Raw genomic sequence first — 19,612 nt, 5'->3', positions numbered from 1 at the left:
TTTAAACAGGCAAACGGATATTCATTTAAATAATGCTCAACGATGAAAGTCATAGAATCATAGTTGGTAAGGTTGAATAAAGACACCAATCCATGCAGTTCCACCTGTTCCCTTTTCATATCCCTGTACATTGTGATCGCTAAGAAACATCTAAAAGTTTTTTCAATTTATTTACTCTCCCTGCCGATGCCACCTTCATCCTCTACCACCATAACATTAAAGAACACCTTACAGTTTAAGATTGAACTGATTCTTGTCCAACTTCATTGTGTAACTGCATGTCTGCTTTGGATACTTTAGGTTAAATAGCTTCCTCCCAATGTGAGTCACTATTGAAAGATTTGTATATTGCAATTATACCCCCAGTTAAGCATCTCTTCTCCAGGGAGAAGTGTAGTGTTTGTAGTCATTCCTCATAACTCAGGTCCTCCAGTCCCCTTATTAGCTTGGTTGCCCTTCTCTGGGCTCTCTCTAGTTCAAGCACAGTTCTTGAGCATTGGTGACCAGAACTGAACCGCATACTCATGATCTGGCTGAACCAGAATTTTATAGAGTGGTAGAAGTATAGTTTTATAATTCTACTTGAACACACGGCACATCAAATTGACATGGTGTATTCATTTAATCTAAATTTTAAAAAAAATACAGGTTTGTCATATGAAAAAGTAAGTACCGTATTTATCGACGTATAACACGCACTTTTTTCCCCTTAAAATCAGGGGAAATCGTGGGTGCGTGTTATACGCCAATCCCCGCTGTTTGTGAGGGGAAAAGCCGCCGCCGACGAAAAAGACCGAGAAGAGCCGAGCCGAGTACACAGTACACTCGGCTCGGCTCTTCTCGGTTGCGCTCGTAGTGACGCCGTCCCGCCTCCCTGCTGTCTGAGTAGGAGAGGAGCGAGCGTCGCCGAAAAAGACCGAGCTGAGTGTACTTGGCTTGGCTCTTCTCGGCTGCACTCATAGTGACGCTGTCCCGCCTCCCTGCTGTCTGAGTGGGAGAGGAGCGAGCATCGCTGAAAAAAACCGAGCCGAGTGTACTGTGTACTCGGCTTGGCTAGGCTCCGCTCACAGTCCCGCCTCCTAGCTCCACCATTGGACCGGTGATGTGTCCATCATAGGAGCCAGGCCAATGGGCGGGACTGTGAGACGAGCGGCGCAATAATTTAAAGAATCTCAGCGGCGTAGTCATTAAATGTTAATGCTGCAATTTTGGGCAAGGCTGCGGATGAACACTGGGCAAGGCTGGACACTGGGCAAGGCTGCAGATGAACACTGGGCAAGGCTGCAGATGAACACTGGGCAAGGCTGGACACTGGGCAAGGCTGCAGATGGACACTGGGCAAGGCTGGATACTGCAAGGCTGGATACTGGGCAAGGCTGCAGATGGACACTGGGCAAGGCTGTAGATGGACACTGGGCAAGGCTGTAGATGGACACTGGGCAAGGCTGCAGATGGACACTGAGCAAGGCTGGACACTGGGCAAGGCTGCAGATGGACACTGGGCAAGGCTGCAGATGAACACTGGGCAAGGCTGGACACTGGGCAAGGCTGCAGATGGACACTGGGCAAGGCTGGATACTGGGCAAGGCTGCAGATGGACACTGGGCAAGGCTGCAGATGGACACTGGGCAAGGCTGTAGATGGACACTGGGCAAGGCTGCAGATGGACACTGGGCAAGGCTGCAGATGGACACTGAGCAAGGCTGCAGATGGACACTGGGCAAGGCTGGACACTGGGAAAGGCTGCAGATGGACACTGGGCAAGACTGCAGATACACACTTCAAATGTAAGTTTTTTTTCCTTAAACTTCCCTCCTAAAAGTTTTTTTCCTTAAACTTCCCTCCTAAAAGTTTTTTTCCTTAAACTTCCCTCTTAAAGCGGAGGTTCACACAAAAATTGAACCTCCGCTTGTTGAAACCCCCCCCCCCCTCCGGTGTCACATTTGGCACCTTTCAGGGGGGAGGGGGATGCAGATACTAAGACAGGTATTTGCACCCACTTCCGGTATAGACTCCCACAGAGTCTACGCCCCCTTCCGTCCCCACCGCGCTGTCTGCTGGGACACACACGGGTCCCAGAGACAGCGTGACTCGCGCATGCGCAGTAGGGAACCGGGAAGTGAAGCCGCAGCGCTTCACTTCCCGCTTCCCTTACAGAGAATAGCGGCGGCAGCACCCGAGGACCGAGGGACGATTCGGTCTCGGGTGCCGACATCGCTGGACCCTGGGACAGGTAAGTGTCCTTATTTTAAAAGTCAGCAGCTGCAGTATTTGTAGCTGCTGACTTTAAAATTTTTTTTTTTTCACGGGACTCCCTCTTTAAACTTGGGGTGCGCGTTATACGCCGGCGCGTGTTATACGCCGATAAATACGGTACATCCCTATATCTAGCACCACTTCAAATCCATGAAGATAGAATCCAGTGTTCCAGATTAGGTAGTAATGATTAAAACCTCCTTAGGAAGTATGCAGGTAGAACCTTGGACATCAAAGATCTGGTGTTCTCTTTGATATGTTGATGTGTCTGGTGTCATCATACCAAGATCAATAGAGCTCTCTAAGGCCCTCCTAAAGAAAGTTGTGGATGCCTATCAGGCAAAAATTTTAATTAAGGATTTCAGCTAGAGACTTTGTGACACTGGAAAAGCCACACAGTAAAAGGAGCGGGCTGTAGGGTTTGTAATTCTGCTGCGTAAGAGGAGACATATCCTAAGATTGGAGTGAGTACCTTCAGGACTTCTGTGAATCTAGGATTGGCTGGCCTATCCCAAGACAGAGCTGAGAAAAGTGCAAATATATGAGGTCTAATTATTTAGTAAGCAGTGAATTGCAGTAGTTCTATAGTCTGACCAGCAAATTTAACTCAAATGTTGACTGCTCTAGAAAACCTAAAATTGTTTAGGTAGCTCTTGTAACAGTCTGGGTAAAAGTGCATCCATCAACACACTGAAATAGATTGTACCAATTCAATTTGCATGGGAGGTGTGTTAAAAGCCTTTGCTGTACAAAAAGAGCAAGATTACAGTTTGCCATTGAACATATAGGCAAAGACACACATAGTTTTATGTGGTCACAGTAACAGTAGACATATTAGCTGCAAACCAAAAATCGTATTCTAGGAGAAGAAGCTTAGAAAACTGTGATAAATGGTGGTGGAAATGTTGTGGTTTGGGGTTGCTGTGCTGCTTCAGGGCTTGGTAGCTCATAGTCATCTAGTCAACTATACATTCTGCGATATATCAAAGTGTGGTTGATGAGAATACGAGACCTCATATTCAGAAGTTGAAGTCTATCGACACAATATTGGTCTGAAGCAGAGCACCAAAAATGGCTAAAAAATAAGAAATACAGGGTTATTGACTGCTGTAGTCAAAGCCCTGATTTGAAATTTCATACAGGGCTTTTGAAAAGGGGCCATTCATGCAACTAGCAACTGAAGGACTTTTACATGAGAAGTGTTGAAAAATTTCAGAGTCAATGTCATAGACTGGAGGGCGGGTATACAAGAGGGCAATACCAGCTTTTAATGCCAAAGCTTTGCTTCCTTTTTCCACAGAACATTGTTATTTCTATTGATATTTGCACTGAAAAATGAAAAGGCAAACTCTTCTTGTGTTCTTATTTTAGCGTATCACCTTTATTTGCAGGGACTAAATAAAGATTAGATGTTTGCCTGTTCAGATGTTGAAAATGTCAACAGTTTCCATGGGGTGTACTTAATTTTTCACGTGTATATAGTTTTTGTGCTGCTGACTGTACTTTGGCATAATTTCGTCAGTGCTGAACGAGGAGAGAAACTCTATGTTAACCTGCCTGGTAATGATCACTTCTGCAGACCTTCATTTCATAGTAATAGAGGGTAAATGTCTGTCATTAAGCTCTGTATCGCTGTACTTAGCAATGCATGAGTTTAACCTTTCACTACTGCTTTCTGAAATCAGGCAAAATATGTGATACAACCATATGAGCGTCAAGGAAGTAGTACAGAATTGATAAATGATGTGAGTGTCAAGACTGGAGAATTACCATATAACCTTATTAAAATTTATGTCTATAGTCATTACACAAGGCCATAATTTAATAAGGAATGGTGGTATTCTACCATTTTTGTGGTTGAAAATGAAATTGATCAATATCATAGCCAACTACATAATATTCAGGTGATCCCATCCGATAAAACTTATATGATACAAATTGCAATTACCAAAATTGAGTCTAACAGGGAAAATTTTGCCCTTGTACTATAATCTATGCCGTATGTCTGTCCCAGTAGTTTGGCATTATAAGAAGGGGAGCAAACAGGGATACCCTCCTTCTAAGAACATGACTCTATGCTAAGGCTGAGCCCAGCTCTTTCTTTTCTTTTCTGCCCAGAATGAAGTGTCAGAATCCCAACAGTAGGGAGTTTGTATGCAAATTGGTTGCCCTTAGACCTCAGCGATGCTCGGCATGGCTGGTGGGTTTTTTTGTGCTGTAGCCTGTAGGCCATTTCTGGACAGAACAAGTAAGGGTTTAATTAGAACTGTAGGCAAAACCTTTTTATTTCCTTTTGGAATAGAGTAATGGAGGGTTATAATCCCTGTAAGGTTTTTGCCATCTGTGTCACATTGGGGAGTTTTACCTTCACTTCCTGTCCCATCGTCAAAACAGGAAGTGAGAGGAAATCCCTGCAAAATTAAGGGGATTTCTTGGGGCCCCCAAGGTCACCAGAATTAGTATCCTCATTGGAAGATTTCCCCTCTATTACTTTTCTGGGGACAACCCAAAATTTGGGATTTTCTTTTACTTTCAATGATAATAGTAAACAGGACAAATAGAGAGGGTGGATCTCACTAAGGGGACACATACAGCAATAAAAACTGACAGGTGTTCTAACCCATTTCCACTCTTATCCAAAACTAAAAAAAAAAAAAAAATGTTGCCTTTTAGTTATAGGCTTCTGTTAGTGTTTATTGCTATCTTGGTTCCCATTCAGAAGATTACTCCTCATTTCTTGTCCCAGTGATGACTGTACCCCTCAATTCTTGTATACACTTCACAGACAGGAAGTGAGGGAAAATCTCTCCAATGGGGAGAGAAATTGTAAAGCTATATTCCTGGCACCCCCCCACCAACATTTATTCAGTTTTGTTAATCACTGCAGCAATATTAAATATAATATAAATGCCCCTTTTACAAAATCTGTGGTCACATAACATGCTGAGTCAGAAGTCTTCTCTCTTATATACTGCAGTGTGCGTGTCTCCTGGATGCCCACTTTGCTGCCTGGGTGATGTCATTACTTCCAATTCACTGTCCAGCAGTGAGTTCTTCTTATGCTGTAGAACAGGGGTCTCCACACTTTTCCGTAAGAAAGCCGCATCATATATTTAACATGTATGCGCAGGCAAAAATCTGTTTTATAAATTAACAAATCAAATTTAAATGAATAAATACGTTCTACTTTTAGTTTTTTTTTTGTAATTGGCATGATATTATTTAGAACAATAAAAACTTGAGCCCCTTTAGTCCCCATCAAAGTCCCCCTTACATTGGAGCCCCCTTCGATCAGAGTCCATCTTACATGAAAGTTCCCCTCAAAGGGACTGATGAAATCTTGCAAAGGGACGCATTTGGCCTGTGGGCTGTATTATGAAGACCCCTAAGAGACAGCAGGGGCATAATTAGTCAACAATGTGCCTGGACTGCAGCGTTTGATTACTGACTCCACTAGAGGAGAAAATGCAAGCAAAGGACACATGTCACATGACCCTTTAAAAAAAAAACCTTTGCTCTATGGTTGGCGGGTTTTATTTTGCTCAAATACAGTATATGCCTGTATTACATCCCTTTTACTAGTTTATTTTTTTTTTTTTAAATGAAAAGACTGTACATTTCATTAAATATTTCCTTTGTCACAGTGAAATAAACCATAAATATCCAGGTGGTAATAGTAATGCTTATAATTATCATACACCATCACATTGGATCGGTGGTTGGAGAATAAAGCCGTAACCTGGTTGTGATGGTGATCTGTAATTAGAACTTTGCTACCACTTGTTCTAATGACACCTGTCGTCTTCTCCTGTTGTCTACTCTTTGGGATTTTAGCTGTTCAATTTACCGAAAGCTAATGATACCGTGTCTCTCTAAATAAGGTGCATTTTCTTCTATATGCTGACATGATGCGCTTTACAAAAGAGCAGCACATTGTTATTTTACAATGTTTTTTTTTTTTTTCTTTCTTAAATCAGTCAGTGATAAATATAGGTTAGCTTGGATGTAGAGCGCTGTTGTAAAAATCTCTTAACTAGTCTGGCAGTCATGACAGATTTGGAATCTAGACCCGTAACTACTTATTGTTTTTACAATACTGTACTCTGGTAGCGTGGGTGTGTTTGTTTGAAAATCAGACATGAGTACATTGCAAGACTGTAGGCATGTCTTCCAGAGGGGAACTTCAAGAAACAAAATATGTGTTTTCTTTCCACCGTTGTGCTGTCACAGTGCAGGCTTCCTGCTGTTTGTCAAACTTCTATGCAAAGAGAAATGATAGCACCACATATAGCCAATCCGAATTTTCTTCTTAGCTGTTAGATCATGTATTCCGATTATTTGATGAAGGTTATCATTTCTCTGTCATTGGTTACCATTACCATTAGGCATGCTATAAACCAGTTCAGGAGGTGCATTCAGATAACAGTACATACTTTCTAAACAGCTTTCCTAGCAGTTGTACCTCCATCCCTTGTCCCTCATGGTCTTCCCTTCCTAATTAAAGGGGTTGTAAAGTCAGAAAGTTTTTTATCTTAATGCACTCTATGCATTAAGATAAAAAGCCTTTTGTGTGCAGCAGCCCCTCTAAAACTTACCTGAGCCCCATCTCTGTCCAGAGATGTCCACGAGTGTCTTGGCCGCCCAGCACTCTCCCTCCTAATTGGCTGAAACACAGCAGTGGCGCCATTGGCTCTTGTCAATCAAAGTCAGTTTGCCAATCTGGGGAGAGAGGGGAGGGGGCGGGACTAAACCACCACTCCATGTCTGAATTGACACACTGAGCGGAAGCTCGGGTGCCCCCATAGCAAGCTTCTTGCTATGGGGGCACTTAAAAGGAGGGAGGGGCCAGGAGCATAGAAGAGGGACCTGAGAAGAGGAGGATCTGGGCTGCTCTGTGCAAATCCACTGAAGCAAGAGCAGGTAAGTATAAAATGTTTGTTTTTTATAGAAAAAAAGAGACTGTAAAATCACTTTAATATTGGCCCATCACTCTCTAAAGGTAATACTTAGTAGTTTTTGCACAGATATTTTTCTTTCTGATAGTCGGGGACCATTTTTAGAAATGCTTTCTTTTTTTATTAAGCTGAATTTTAAATATTGCATTTAAGTAGTTCATATTTTTATTTCAAGCCAGCAGTTGGAATGCTGGTCCCTTTTTCACATCTTTTTCAAGGTTGTCTTTGCAAAGAAGTGACCTCTTCCCCAATCTGGCTCCATCTGTTTCAAGAAACACAAAAGGCTTCTTTTATGCTGTTCCAAAGGATAAGTTCACTTTTACCAAAAAATAATAAATGCACATTTTTTTTGCAGGTTAAAAATAAGCATTTATTATTTTTTTGTTAGGAACCTGTAAAGCATTTCACCCATAATCTACAAATCATGGGTGTAATGCCACAGTCCTGCAGATTGTCTGTGTAGCTGTCTGCCTGTACCTACGATACAGGCAGGCAGTTACACACTGTCCAGAAGCTCAGTGAACTACCTAGAGCGATCAGCAGCGCTCTGGTAGTTCATTGAGGACTACAAGCCGCCAGCCGCAAAGGATTTCGGGACTTGTAGTTTTCCCATTCCTGCATGGCTGTGGTTTTTTTTCGTTTTTGACAGCCAGTGGGGGGAGAAGTTCCCCCGCTAGCTTTCAAAACAGGGACTTGGTGGAGTGCGGGTACTGGTGCATATGTAACATGTTACAGCCTGAATATGGGTATAACATGTAACATGTTACAAAAGGTTAACTTATCCTTTAAAAATAATCCATACGGATAAGTCCTGTGCCATAGGTGCCCCCTTAATAAAGGTTTATACTTAAAATAATTTTTTTATATATATATGAATTATAAAAAGGTATATAATAGGTTTAAAAATACCCATATTACAGTTTCCCTTTAACATTTCATTTAGGCATACAAGTACTTATATAAAAGTACTTTATATAAAAAATATGAAAGCATCCAAGTTGGTGGCCAGCAAAGAACACACCTGTGTTTCTCTCATTGTACAGGTTTACTTCAACCCCTAAAGCAGGCCATACATGATTTTTTTTTTTTTGTTCAACCTGCAGGTTGAATAACAAAAAAAGGGGCTAATTCCCCCATACACACATTTGATGCAGATAGGGGAATCCTTCCCACTGAGCTCTGTTGGCACTGATCGTTCAAGAAAAACCCAACAGGCTGGTTGTACACAAGTCAATAGATCGACTTGTGTAAAACTAGCTTGCCCATATATGGATCGAAATTCTGCCGGTCCCTTCTGAACCGGCCTAATTTTGATCAATGTTATGGCCAGCTTAAAGTCTAGTACACATCCTTATTCATTTCCCCCCACTCAGCCTGTGGCTGAGAGCGCTGATCAGGAGCCGGTCGGCCGCTGGTTTTCCAGCATGCATGTCCGACAGAACCAAGCCGAACAGCCAGCTGCTGTCGAACTAGCTGCCATACACATGGGCCAAATGTCGGCTGGTTTTTATTGCACCAGCTGACGTTCGGCCCATGTGTACTAGGCTTAACAGTCTCATGGCACTTGTGTCTCTAGCATTCTCTGGTTTATGAGTTTTCTAGGAAAGGTAATGGGAAAATGCCTACACCATTAAATTAATAATTAATTAATAATTTCCCTTTGAGATTAATAAAGTATTCTGAATTTGAACAGTAGTATTTGGCACTTGCAGAGAGACCTTTAAATGCTATAGGAGTTTCTGGAACTCTGAAATTCCAAAAGAAGTCTGTTTTCAGAACTCCTATGGTGTGTCAAAGCAGTGACTCATTCTTTATCAGAAGGCTCAGTAGGAGGTTTTCATCGGACAGAAAGGGGGCTTTAGGGCAAACTTTGTTTTTAGCGGACCCATAATACTTTGAGGATGCTTTGTCATTGATTAAAATATATAAACATAAAAGTATTAAAAATGTAATTGACCCAGCTCCTTTATTATTTCCCTTTAAAATAAGCTTAGCACTTTCCCTAATACATTTTGGACTTAATGGAGTTCTTTAACTCCAAGGATGCTGTAGTATGAATAATATTTTTAGGCCGGTTTGCTGCTGGCAGAAGGCAGTAGTTTCATAGTTTTGGAAATGGCATAAACCTCAAAGGCAGATAAATTGCAATAGCAAATATTCTGTTCTGGCAAGAGAAAATTTTCCAACTTAATGATCAGGAACCCAGAAGGGTTTCGCTGTAACTTTCTGGTGACCTGCAATGTTCCAGAAAACTGCTGCAATACCAATTATTTCTTCCCGATGTGGAGAATATTGTGTGCTGTGCTTTACTTGCTATGTAAACAGAGTACAGATGAGAATACTAAAATTTTGATAGCATAGCAATGTACAGTGTGTATATATAATGTGCTGGAAATTGAGCAGCACAGAGGCTATTACCTGGCTTCTCCTGCCTACAGCTCCTCATCAGATGAGAGCATGTTAGCGGCTGGGGGGAGGGGGGCACATGCTAGAAGGAGTTGATGGGTGATCGGGGGTTAGCTGTGGGTGTGGAGTTTAGTCTTAAAGCCAGGGGAGCTTTCAGCATACGGTACCTCCCAACCCTGAAAGGTGGGAAAGAATCTTTCTTTATCGTACATCACGGGACACAGAGCACCATAATAATGACTATGTGGGTTATACGCTTACCTTTAGGTGATTGGACACTGGCAACCAATAGTAAGACGGTTCCTCCCATATAACCCCTCCTATACCGGAAGTACCTCAGTTTTTTCGCCAGTGTCTTGAAGGTGATGGTCATGGCTGTTGAAGCTCTTCAAATTTCTTCAAAAAATGACCCACTGAGGACGTTATAATCGGATCCATTCGGATGGCTTAACAAAACTAAAGTGGATGGTACCCGAACCTCGGTTCAAGAACGAGGTATTGCTTGTAATGTGTCCTATATAGGCGCTGGACCCTTGTTAAGTTGGTATTCCTGGTCAATCTTGCCCAAGGTAAACCAGAAAGGGTGCTTTACAGGTCCAGGGGTGTGGACCCCAATATATGGGGGACCCGGTCCCTGAAGGTCCTTAGAGGCGCTACCCGCCGTGATGGGGGAAGATTGGGCCTGGTAAGACGGGCCCTGCTGCTTGGGATGGTGAGTACTCCCTTTGGGATTTTTATATATATATATATATATATATATATATATATATGTGTGTGTATATGTGTATATATGTATATATATGTATATATGTATGTATGTATTTCCCTTTGAAACTGCTGGTAGCCTTGAGCCTGTGTCTGGGATTACAGAGGGGCGGTTTGGCGCGCATTTTTTGAATACTGGCGTGCGCGCAATCGCGCGCGCCGCCAGCGTGTGTGTGTGCCCCTGGTGTGCGTGCGCCGCTGCTGTGCGCGTCGCAGATGCGCCACATGCGTCAGGACAGCGCATGCGGTGGGCGTACCGCCAGTCGCTGATGCGCGCGCTCACTCTCAAGCTAATGCTTTATAGGCATGGAGCTCCTGGCGTGCGCATGGACAACACAGAGCGATAGTTGGGCACGTGAGTCTGGTGGTCTTGGACACAGTGGTGACAGGTTAAAGGCTGGTTATAGTTTGTGTGGAGTACTCCTTTTCTACCTCGTGTGTAAGCAATGTCTTCCAGAAAACGAGGTATAGGGAACAAGGCAAGCACAGGGGTAAGAGTACCTCCTTTAAAAACAGGAGACCAACCCCATGCTGATGCAGCCTCAGTTTCTCCTGAAAGACCTGCGGCATCTGGCCTGGCTGAGCCATTGCATTTGTCAGGCATAGTGGCCACTACCAATATACCTGCCTCGGCTTATGTTACAAAGGAGGATTTGGCATCTGCCTTAGCAGGCCTTGAGGGCAAAATAGCTGGCATGATTGCCTCTGTAACACAGGGGAATAGATCTCCCTCCCCTGAGCCTGGGCCAAGTGGAGAGTCACTAGAGCACCAGGACTCTTATAGCCAGATGAGTCCAGGTGATCTGGAACCAGAATGGGGAGAGGATTTGGAAGAGGTGGTCATGAAGGACCGAGAGGAAGGAGAGGCTGAAGGATCCTCAGCTGAGGACTCTGGCTCCGAAGAGCCAATTTCAGCCTCCCATTCCCAAAAATTGTTTATCCAATCTCTAATTGAGATGGTATTTAAGTTACCCCCGGTTCAGGAGTCTGCACTCTCCTGTTCTACTTTGGGATTTTTGCGACCTCAGCAAATTTCCCAAGCGTTCCCTTTGCATCCATTACTGGAGCAGGTGGTTTACGCGGACTGGGAGCACCCTGACAGGATGTACTTGCCTCCAAAAAGGTTTTCTATCTTATATCCTATGGAGGAGAAGTTCATATCTTCTGTAAACAAAAGTTTAACCTGTCCAGTGGATAAAGCCAAGGTATTCAAGGATCCGGCTGATAAAAAGCTAGAGTCCTTATTAAAGGCCTCCTTTTCGGTGGCTGGTGCAGCAGTTCAGCCAGCAGTTGCAGCTATTGGGATTTGCCAAACCCTAAAGGATCGCTTTTAAAGGTTGGTAAAGAACATACCTTGCCAGGAGGAATCTGCCGAGGAGTTATCGGAGATTCCTCGTGCCTTATGTTTTGCAGTAGACACATTGAAAGACTCAATCCAACAGATGTCTCGTTTTGCGTTACTGTTGATTCATATGCGCAGAGTCTTGTGGCTAAAGAACTGGTCTGCTGAGACGCCATGTAAAAGGCTACTCGCAGCTTTTCCATTCCATGGAGAGCGCTTGTTTGGCGAGGATCTGGATAAGTATATCCAAAAGATCTCTGGAGGAAAGAGTGCCCTGCTCCCTATTAAAAAGAAAGGGAAGCAACCCTTATAAAATTCCTAATGCTCCAGGACCTGGTGCTTTTTCCTCTAAGCGGTATCGACGGCCTCAGCCGTCTGGGTTTAAAAGACCCCAGGGTCAGAAGAAACCCTGGACCCAAAAGACACCCAAGCCCAACTCCAAGTCTACCTTGTGAAGGGGCGCCCCCGCTCTCACGGGTGGGGGGCAGGCTTCGGCTGTTTGGGGAGGCCTGGGAAGAACTGGTTCAAGACAAATGGGTCATTTCCACTGTAAAATACGGTTACAGAATGGAGTTCCGGGAGATCCCCCCAAATCGGAAGATGCCTATTCCTAGCTTTACACCATCTACTGATGCAGGGGGTAATTGTAAAGGTTCCGCACGAGGAAAGATTCAAGGGGTTTTACTCAAACCTATTTACCGTGCCGAAACCAAATGGGGAAGTAAGGCCCATTTTGGACCTCAAGGCTCTCAACTTCTTTGTAGACGTCCGATCCTTCCGCATGGAGTCGGTTCGTTCAATAATAAAATCCCTGAGAAAGGGAGACTATTTAGCGTCCATAGATATCAAGGACGTGTACCTGCATGTGCCGATCTTCGGTCCACATCAAAGGTTCTTATGCTTCACTGTAGAGGGCAGTCATTTCCAATTTGTGGCACTACCTTTCGGTCTGGCCACGGCCCCCAGGGTTTTCACAAAGATTCTGGCCCCGGTGTTGGCTTCCCTAAGGTCTCAGAAAGTCTCTGTAGTAGGATATCTGGACGATCTTCTTCTAAGGGAATGCTCTCGCCCCATACTGGTTCAAAACGTGTCAAGAACAGTACGGGTTTTACAACGCCTAGGTTGGATGCTAAAAATGGACAAGTCAGCTCTTTGTCCAACCCAAGCCTTGTTATATCTGGGTCTGGTCTTGGACACCGCCCAAGAAAAGGTGTTTCTTCCTCCCTTAAAGGTTGCCTCCATAGTGGAACTTGTACAGAAGGTGAAAAAAGAACTAACACCTTCTATTCGGCTGTGCATGAGGTTACTGGGCAAAATGGTGTCATCCTTCAGCGCAGTGCCATATGCACAGTTCCACTAAAGGCCTGGGACAAGTCAGCTCGAACCCTGGATCAGCCTATGGTTCTATCTCCACAGGTTCTATGGAACCTCTCTTGGTGGTTAAGAACCAGCAACTTGGAAAGAGGGAAATCTTTCCCACCGGTAGCCTGGAAGGTCGTAACCACGGACGCCAGTCTTCTCAGTTGGGGAGCAGTCCTAGAGGAAGCGTCTGTTCAGGGAATATGGTCCCAGACAGAAAGGACCCTGCCCATCAATCTATTGGAGATTCAGGCAGCTCGTCTGGCTCTGCGATTCTGGACATCCAGATTGCGGGGCCTTTCTGTCAGAGTCCAGTCCAACAACTCCACGGTAGTGGCATGTATCAACCACGAGGGAGGTACCAGGAGCCGGGCAGCCCAAAGAGAAGTAGACCATATATTGACTTGGGCAGAAAAACATGCCGTTTCTGTCGGCAGTGTTTATTCCGGGGGTGGACAATTGGCAGGCGGATTTCCTAAGTCGCCAGAAATTGTTACCAGGGGAATGGTCCCTGCATCCCGAGGTTTTTCTACAGATCTGCCAATACTGGGGGACCCCAGATGTGGATCTGCTGGCATCCAGATTCAGTGCCAAGCTGGACAGGTTTGTATCCAGGACCAAGGATCCGCTGGCTGTCGGGATAGACGCATTAGTAGTTCCTTGGGATCAGTATTCTCTGATATATGCCTTCCCTCCGATCCAAATTCTGCCGCACTTACTACGCAGAATACAGGAGGAACGAAAGTCGGTGATCTTAGTGGCTCCAGCGTGGCCCCGGAGATCCTGGTACTCTGAGATTGTGAAGTTGGTAGTAGGGGACCCATTGGTCCTTCCTTGCCCTCCAGACCTGTTGTCCCAAGGGCCCATGTTCCATCCTTCTTTACGGTTGCTGAATTTGATGGCCTGGCTATTGAGACCAGACTATTGAAAGACTGTGGTATTATGGGTTCAGTCTTGTATACTTTGATAAACGCTAGAAAGTCCGTTTCTTGAGCTATCTATTATAGAGTCTGGAAGTCATACATTTCTTGGTGTGACCAAAGAAAATGGAACCCTCGTAGGTATATGATTGGAAGAGTTCTCGCCTTTCTTCAAGCAGGAATAGACTTACAGCTCGCTTTAGGGACAATTAAAGGACAGATTTCGGCCTTATCGTTTTTTTTCCAAAGACCAATTGCATCCCATTCTTTGGTGCGAACCTTTGTCAAGGGAGTAGCACACCTGAGGCCGCCGCTTAAACCACCTTTATGTCCCTGGGACCTAAATTTGGTACTGTCAGCCTTACAGAGTCAACCCTTTGAACCTATTAGGCATGTTCCTTTTGTCCTATTGACCAGAAAATTAGTTTTTTTGGTGGCTATAACATCGGCTAGAAGGGTGTCAGAATTGGCCACCCTTTCTTGCAAAGAACCTTTTATGATTCTTCATCAGGACAGAGTGGTCATGCGCCCTCGTCCGGATTTTCTACCGAAGGTGGTTTCCAAATTTCATTTGAATCAGGATGTCATTTTACTTTCCTTTTTTCCAAACCCTAAAACTAGGGAGGAAAGGTCGCCTCACTCACTGGATGTGGTGAAGGGCGATAAAAGTTTACTTGGGAATGTCAGCTCCCTTTCAGAAGACTGACTGACTGTTTTTTTGTCTTGCCTGAGAGTCCTAAAAAAGTACAGCCGGCAACAAGTTCAACTATATCCAGGTGGATTCGTCAGACTATTATCCAGGCGTATGGATTAAAGCGCAGGGTTCCACCCCGGGATTTAAAAGCACACTCCACTAGAGGGATTAGTGCATCATGGGCAGTACGCCAACAGGTGTCTATGGCTCAGGTTTGCAAAGCGGCCGCTTGGTCTTCAGTTCATACGTTCACCAGGTTTTACCAGGTGGATGTGAGATCTCAAAAAGAGGCTGTTTTTGGCCACAGCGTGTTGCAGGCAGCTTTATAGTCTCAGGCCCTTTGGGCTTAGGGATAATGTGTTTCCCCCCCTCAGGTGCATTGCTTTAGGACATCCCACATAGTCATTATTATGGTGCTCTGTGTCCCGTGATGTACGATAAAGAAAAACGGATTTTTAAAACAGCTTACCTGTAAAATCCTTTTCTTGGAGTGCATCACGGGACAGAGAGGTCCCTCCCCTCTTTCTGGGATCGTCATTGCTTGCTACTAAACTGAGGTACTTCCGGTAAAGGAGGGGTTATATGGGAGGGAACCGTCTTACTATTGGTTGGCAGTGTCCAATCACCTAAAGGTAAGCGTATAACCCACATAGTCATTATTATGGTGCTCTGTGTCCCGTGATGTACTCCAAGAAAAGGATTTTACAGGTAAGCTGTTTTAAAAATCCATTTTTAAAAATTTTCCCACTCACCTTTATCATGGGAATCAGAAGAAATTCATCTGCAACAGTGATCACTGGTTTTGTCACCAATAGCTTTGCTTTATATTAGTGTCTAAAAAAGACTAATACAGAGACCTAGTGGTCTGAAAAATGACAAGGTATCTTTAAAGCCCACACCAGACCTAGTTTTACTCACCTTAACAGCGCTTTCCTGCCACTCATCTTCAATCCTGTGAACCTGTCCACTCATCTGAGTGGACAGGGTCACAGGATTTCTTTAAATAGTACTTTTTTTTATTATTATTACGCAATACATTTTTTTTTCAATAGCAAAAAGTATATAAACCAGGTACATCGCATGGTAACCCGGAGAGACATATAAATGCGAACAAGAATTTTTGGTTGTTATTCAGAAAGGCCACATTGTAAGTCCAAGTAACAAGATGATGACAAAGGTATTTTTCAACATATATGGTGTAAATGTAAGTAAGGTAGTACAAAATTAAAATTTTGTTATCTAGATATTCAATTGCCACTGTCCAAATACTATGAAAATAACTTACTGACATGTATCTCCTCTTTTCCTACTAAGACATCTCATTGGCTCAAACTTCCTCTTACTCTGGTTGGCAGAATGAATCTATTTAAAATGATATTCCTTACCAAATTTTTGTATAGTATTTGTATTTTATCTAGTTCACCTACTAATGTGACTAAAAGGGTATGCAGGGAAATTTATTCAGTTCTCTCCACATTCCTTTGGCAGCCTAAATCAGCCATACTCTCGTTGGAGACTCTGAATCTTCCCTCTACTAGGGAAGATTTGGCATTACCCAAACATTCGTCTCTATTATTTTGCCACTAAGTTTTATATTCATTGGTGGGTTTTCCCTCAACTGAATAATGTGGCTACTGCAGCGGAGGCTACGGTAGTTTCCTCATAAGAGACTCTGGCCAATCTTCTCTTTAAGCGTACTCTTTTCACGACAGAGGGTACGGGTGTGGATGAGAATATATACTCTGTGCTTGTCTATACTTTCAGACGCAGATCACCTTAAATCCCCTAACCAACCTCTCTGGTTGAATCCCAGACCGTCACTGTTTTTAGCCCTTTCTGATGGCCTGCTTTGGACACAATATGGTTTGAAATATTTATATCAACTCTACTCCAAATTGCTCATTTAAATCCATTTTGATACTACGGCAGGAGCTCAGTTCAGGCAGCAAAAGGTGCATCTCTCTAAAGCCTAGTACACACCATGAGTTGAACCCGCTGGGTTTAACAAAAAGAAAGCTGACCCATCCCATCGGAGTCGCTGTGCTAACAATCCGATGTTAGTACATCAATCTCTCCCGCTGAGCTGCTGTGTTCTGATGGGGGCGGCCCCCCTGCCAGAACACTCCGGTCAGCGCTCTCAGCCATTGGCTGAGAGGCTAGAGGGTGTCCAAAACATTTTTATAAAATGTGGGGTGCCCGGTTAAATAGTTAAGATACAAGTGACTCCCTTTTGTCCTTGATTACTCACCCAACATTTTAGAAAACCCTGTTTTTATGAAGTTTCAATGTATACAGGAAAAATCACAAGACATGGGTATAGTTTTTTTTTGTTTTATTAGGTTTAGATAGCAGGTGGAAATGATTTGGCAAGTCCTTTTGTACATTTATACAATGCTACCTTGGTTTTCTTTTCCTCCATAGTTTTGGAGTAGGATTGGTCATATATATATCTCAATCACTTTATTGTATATATCACCTACAGTATTCTCTGCACAGCTGGTTTATACATGCTGTGCTTTTCTCGTGAAGTTTGACTCAATACCACTTTACTTTGATAATACTATCAACTACTTGATGTACCACAACTTTGCATTGTGAATGTACATGTATTTCTTTTGTGCATATACAATAAAACAAGTTTAAGTAAAAAAGGTAGAACAAAATTACAGGGAGATTTCCAGAACTGCATGCTCAATATAATTGCAGAGGCATAAGGAGTAGCATATGGGGGTCTAGAACATCCTCAACATCCTCAACATCCTCAACATCCTTAAACATGGAAACGAAGAGAAAGAGATTACTTTGGTATAACGTGGCAGTATATGTGAGGTACAGAAGTGAGATAAATGGTTATACTGTTACATGTGTAGCGTTGTGATTCGAAGGAGGGGTGCTGGGAAGGGATTGTTGAGAATGGAGGCTTTAGGTATAAAAAGAGAAACTGAAAAAGAAAATATTGCAAAATGATGAGGGAGAAGCAATTTTAAATCAAGTATATGGATAAATTGAAAAACAAAATGTCCATAGAAGGATGAAGAGTGTTCCAAGCCATGGTAAAAGTTGATTGTGGTTTTGATAAGAATCAAACCAAATGGTTTCCTTGAAAGTAAGGTCACAGGGATGTCCAGTACGGAACATAAAGAAGGTGAGAAGGAGCGTATAGAAAAATGAGGTAAATTAACATTTTTTTATACAGTTGAGGAATATTTGTGAGCTATGAAAGCAAGGTCTGAGTGGTACATAGCCATTTCTGACTATCAAAAAATACTAGCTGGCACCTTGTGGTGTCTACTCTTAGGAAGGGTAAATAATAAATATACTTACTTCTTACGCTTTGCTTTTTACTGGAATCAGCCAAAATAAAAATAATTTGTCTTTATTGAGGATATAGTAGAGAAGGGTTAGAGCCTCTTTCAGGTTTGTTTGCTTTCTGTGTCTCCAAGGAGAAGAAGAACTTTCCATGCTTACTGTCCTAGTGATGGTGCAGTGTTGATGCTAGGGGGCACTCCCCTCACTTCCTGTTTCAAAAACCTCAATCACAAGGACTAGAAGTGATGGGGAAATCCACAACAATGGAAACCTGACATTGGTTCAAACTATTTTTGTTAAGCGTGTGAATAAAATAGGACCATTGTAAACCTCACCAGTAATAAGTTTTGCCCCAACCCCTGTCATTGCTCCTCAACTTGGTCTGCATATAACTGTGAGAACAATACAAGTAATGAAAATGGAAAAATAAAGTTTTTATACTTTAATATTGGCAGGTGTCATGTATATTAAAAAGTATCTGTTAATTGAGGCGCAGTGTGGTGATTGACTCTAAACTCTGTCAGCAGAAGCTCCTGTGAGGAGCCATTGTTCATCTTCAGGGATTGGGGATTCTAAAGACATGTCTTTTGTGTGTTAAGCTGACCAGGTGCATCCTGCACAAAAGCTAGTACTGTTTTTGGGCTGGTGGCTAATGGCTGCACCAATCAGGAGTTACCTTCTGTCTATCCTATTATCATCATTCTCATCTAACACCATGGCTGCATGTTCTAACAACCAATAAATGCTCAATTCGAGAAGATATAACAGTTGAGTATTTTCGTATGTAATTTTTGTCATGTTTCTTTCCTCTAGTTCCTACCACTGCTGCAAGCACCCCAGACGCTGTAGACAAGTACCTAGAAATTCCCAATGATGAAAATGAACATGACCGATTCCAGAAGGCCAAGGAGAGGCTTGAAGGCAAACACAGAGAGAGGATGTCTGAGGTAATTTGCTTCACAACTAAAAATAAGAAACCCACCACATCAAAGCTGCTGCTTAGCTGGACGTTGGGCTCAATGGTTTCCAGTCCGCTCCGGTCTCACATACCAATGTAGCAGGACCACAGTAATTTCCTCATACAGTCACAGGGGAATAACACTGATAAGATAAACTTTTGACTTTACTACCACTTTAAAGTAAATAAGAAGTCTACAAACACCAGCACACAGATCTTCTTAATTAAACTGCTTTGTTACTCATATGCACACTAGTACATATGCACATATGTGTGCATTAATCTGTGGAAATGTAGACGTGTCATGTATTCCTGGTAGCACACCATGAAGTGTGCACACACTATATTTTGGCCATTACTTTACATTTATGCTATTTATAAAGGCTTCGTTTTCAATTGTTCAGCCCATGTGCTGAATGAGTGAAATCTAATAGATTTCTCCACCCAGCGCCGTATAGCGTGGTTTGAGGAATCTCTCTTGTGGACTATTGTATTCAGACAGCTGCAACACCAACGGCTGTCTGAATACATGAATAGTGACTGCAATGTCAGCTGGCTATTCCCCAGCCTGCTCATTCTGTTTGCCAATCTGAGTTTGTTGAGCTGGGTGGTGCCAACAGGGCCAATCACAGCTTGTATTGTGGCTGA

General features: G+C 43.2%; 1 protein-coding gene across 4 annotated transcripts in view; it reads left to right on the top strand.

Moving 5' to 3' along the window:
- Positions 1-19,612, top strand: part of APP (amyloid beta precursor protein) — a 356,861-nt gene that overhangs the window by 276,922 nt on the left and 60,327 nt on the right. For all 4 annotated transcript variants that reach the window (XM_073617084.1, XM_073617083.1, XM_073617086.1 and 1 more), the window contains one exon: positions 18,820-18,953. In XM_073617084.1, the coding sequence (XP_073473185.1) occupies positions 18,820-18,953 (134 nt within the window). The remainder of the gene's footprint in view (positions 1-18,819; positions 18,954-19,612) is intronic.

Source organism: Aquarana catesbeiana, linkage group LG02 (assembly GCF_042186555.1).
Source record: "Aquarana catesbeiana isolate 2022-GZ linkage group LG02, ASM4218655v1, whole genome shotgun sequence".
Classification (NCBI taxonomy): domain Eukaryota; kingdom Metazoa; phylum Chordata; class Amphibia; order Anura; family Ranidae; genus Aquarana; species Aquarana catesbeiana.
This window is presented reverse-complemented; position numbering and strand designations above follow the sequence as displayed.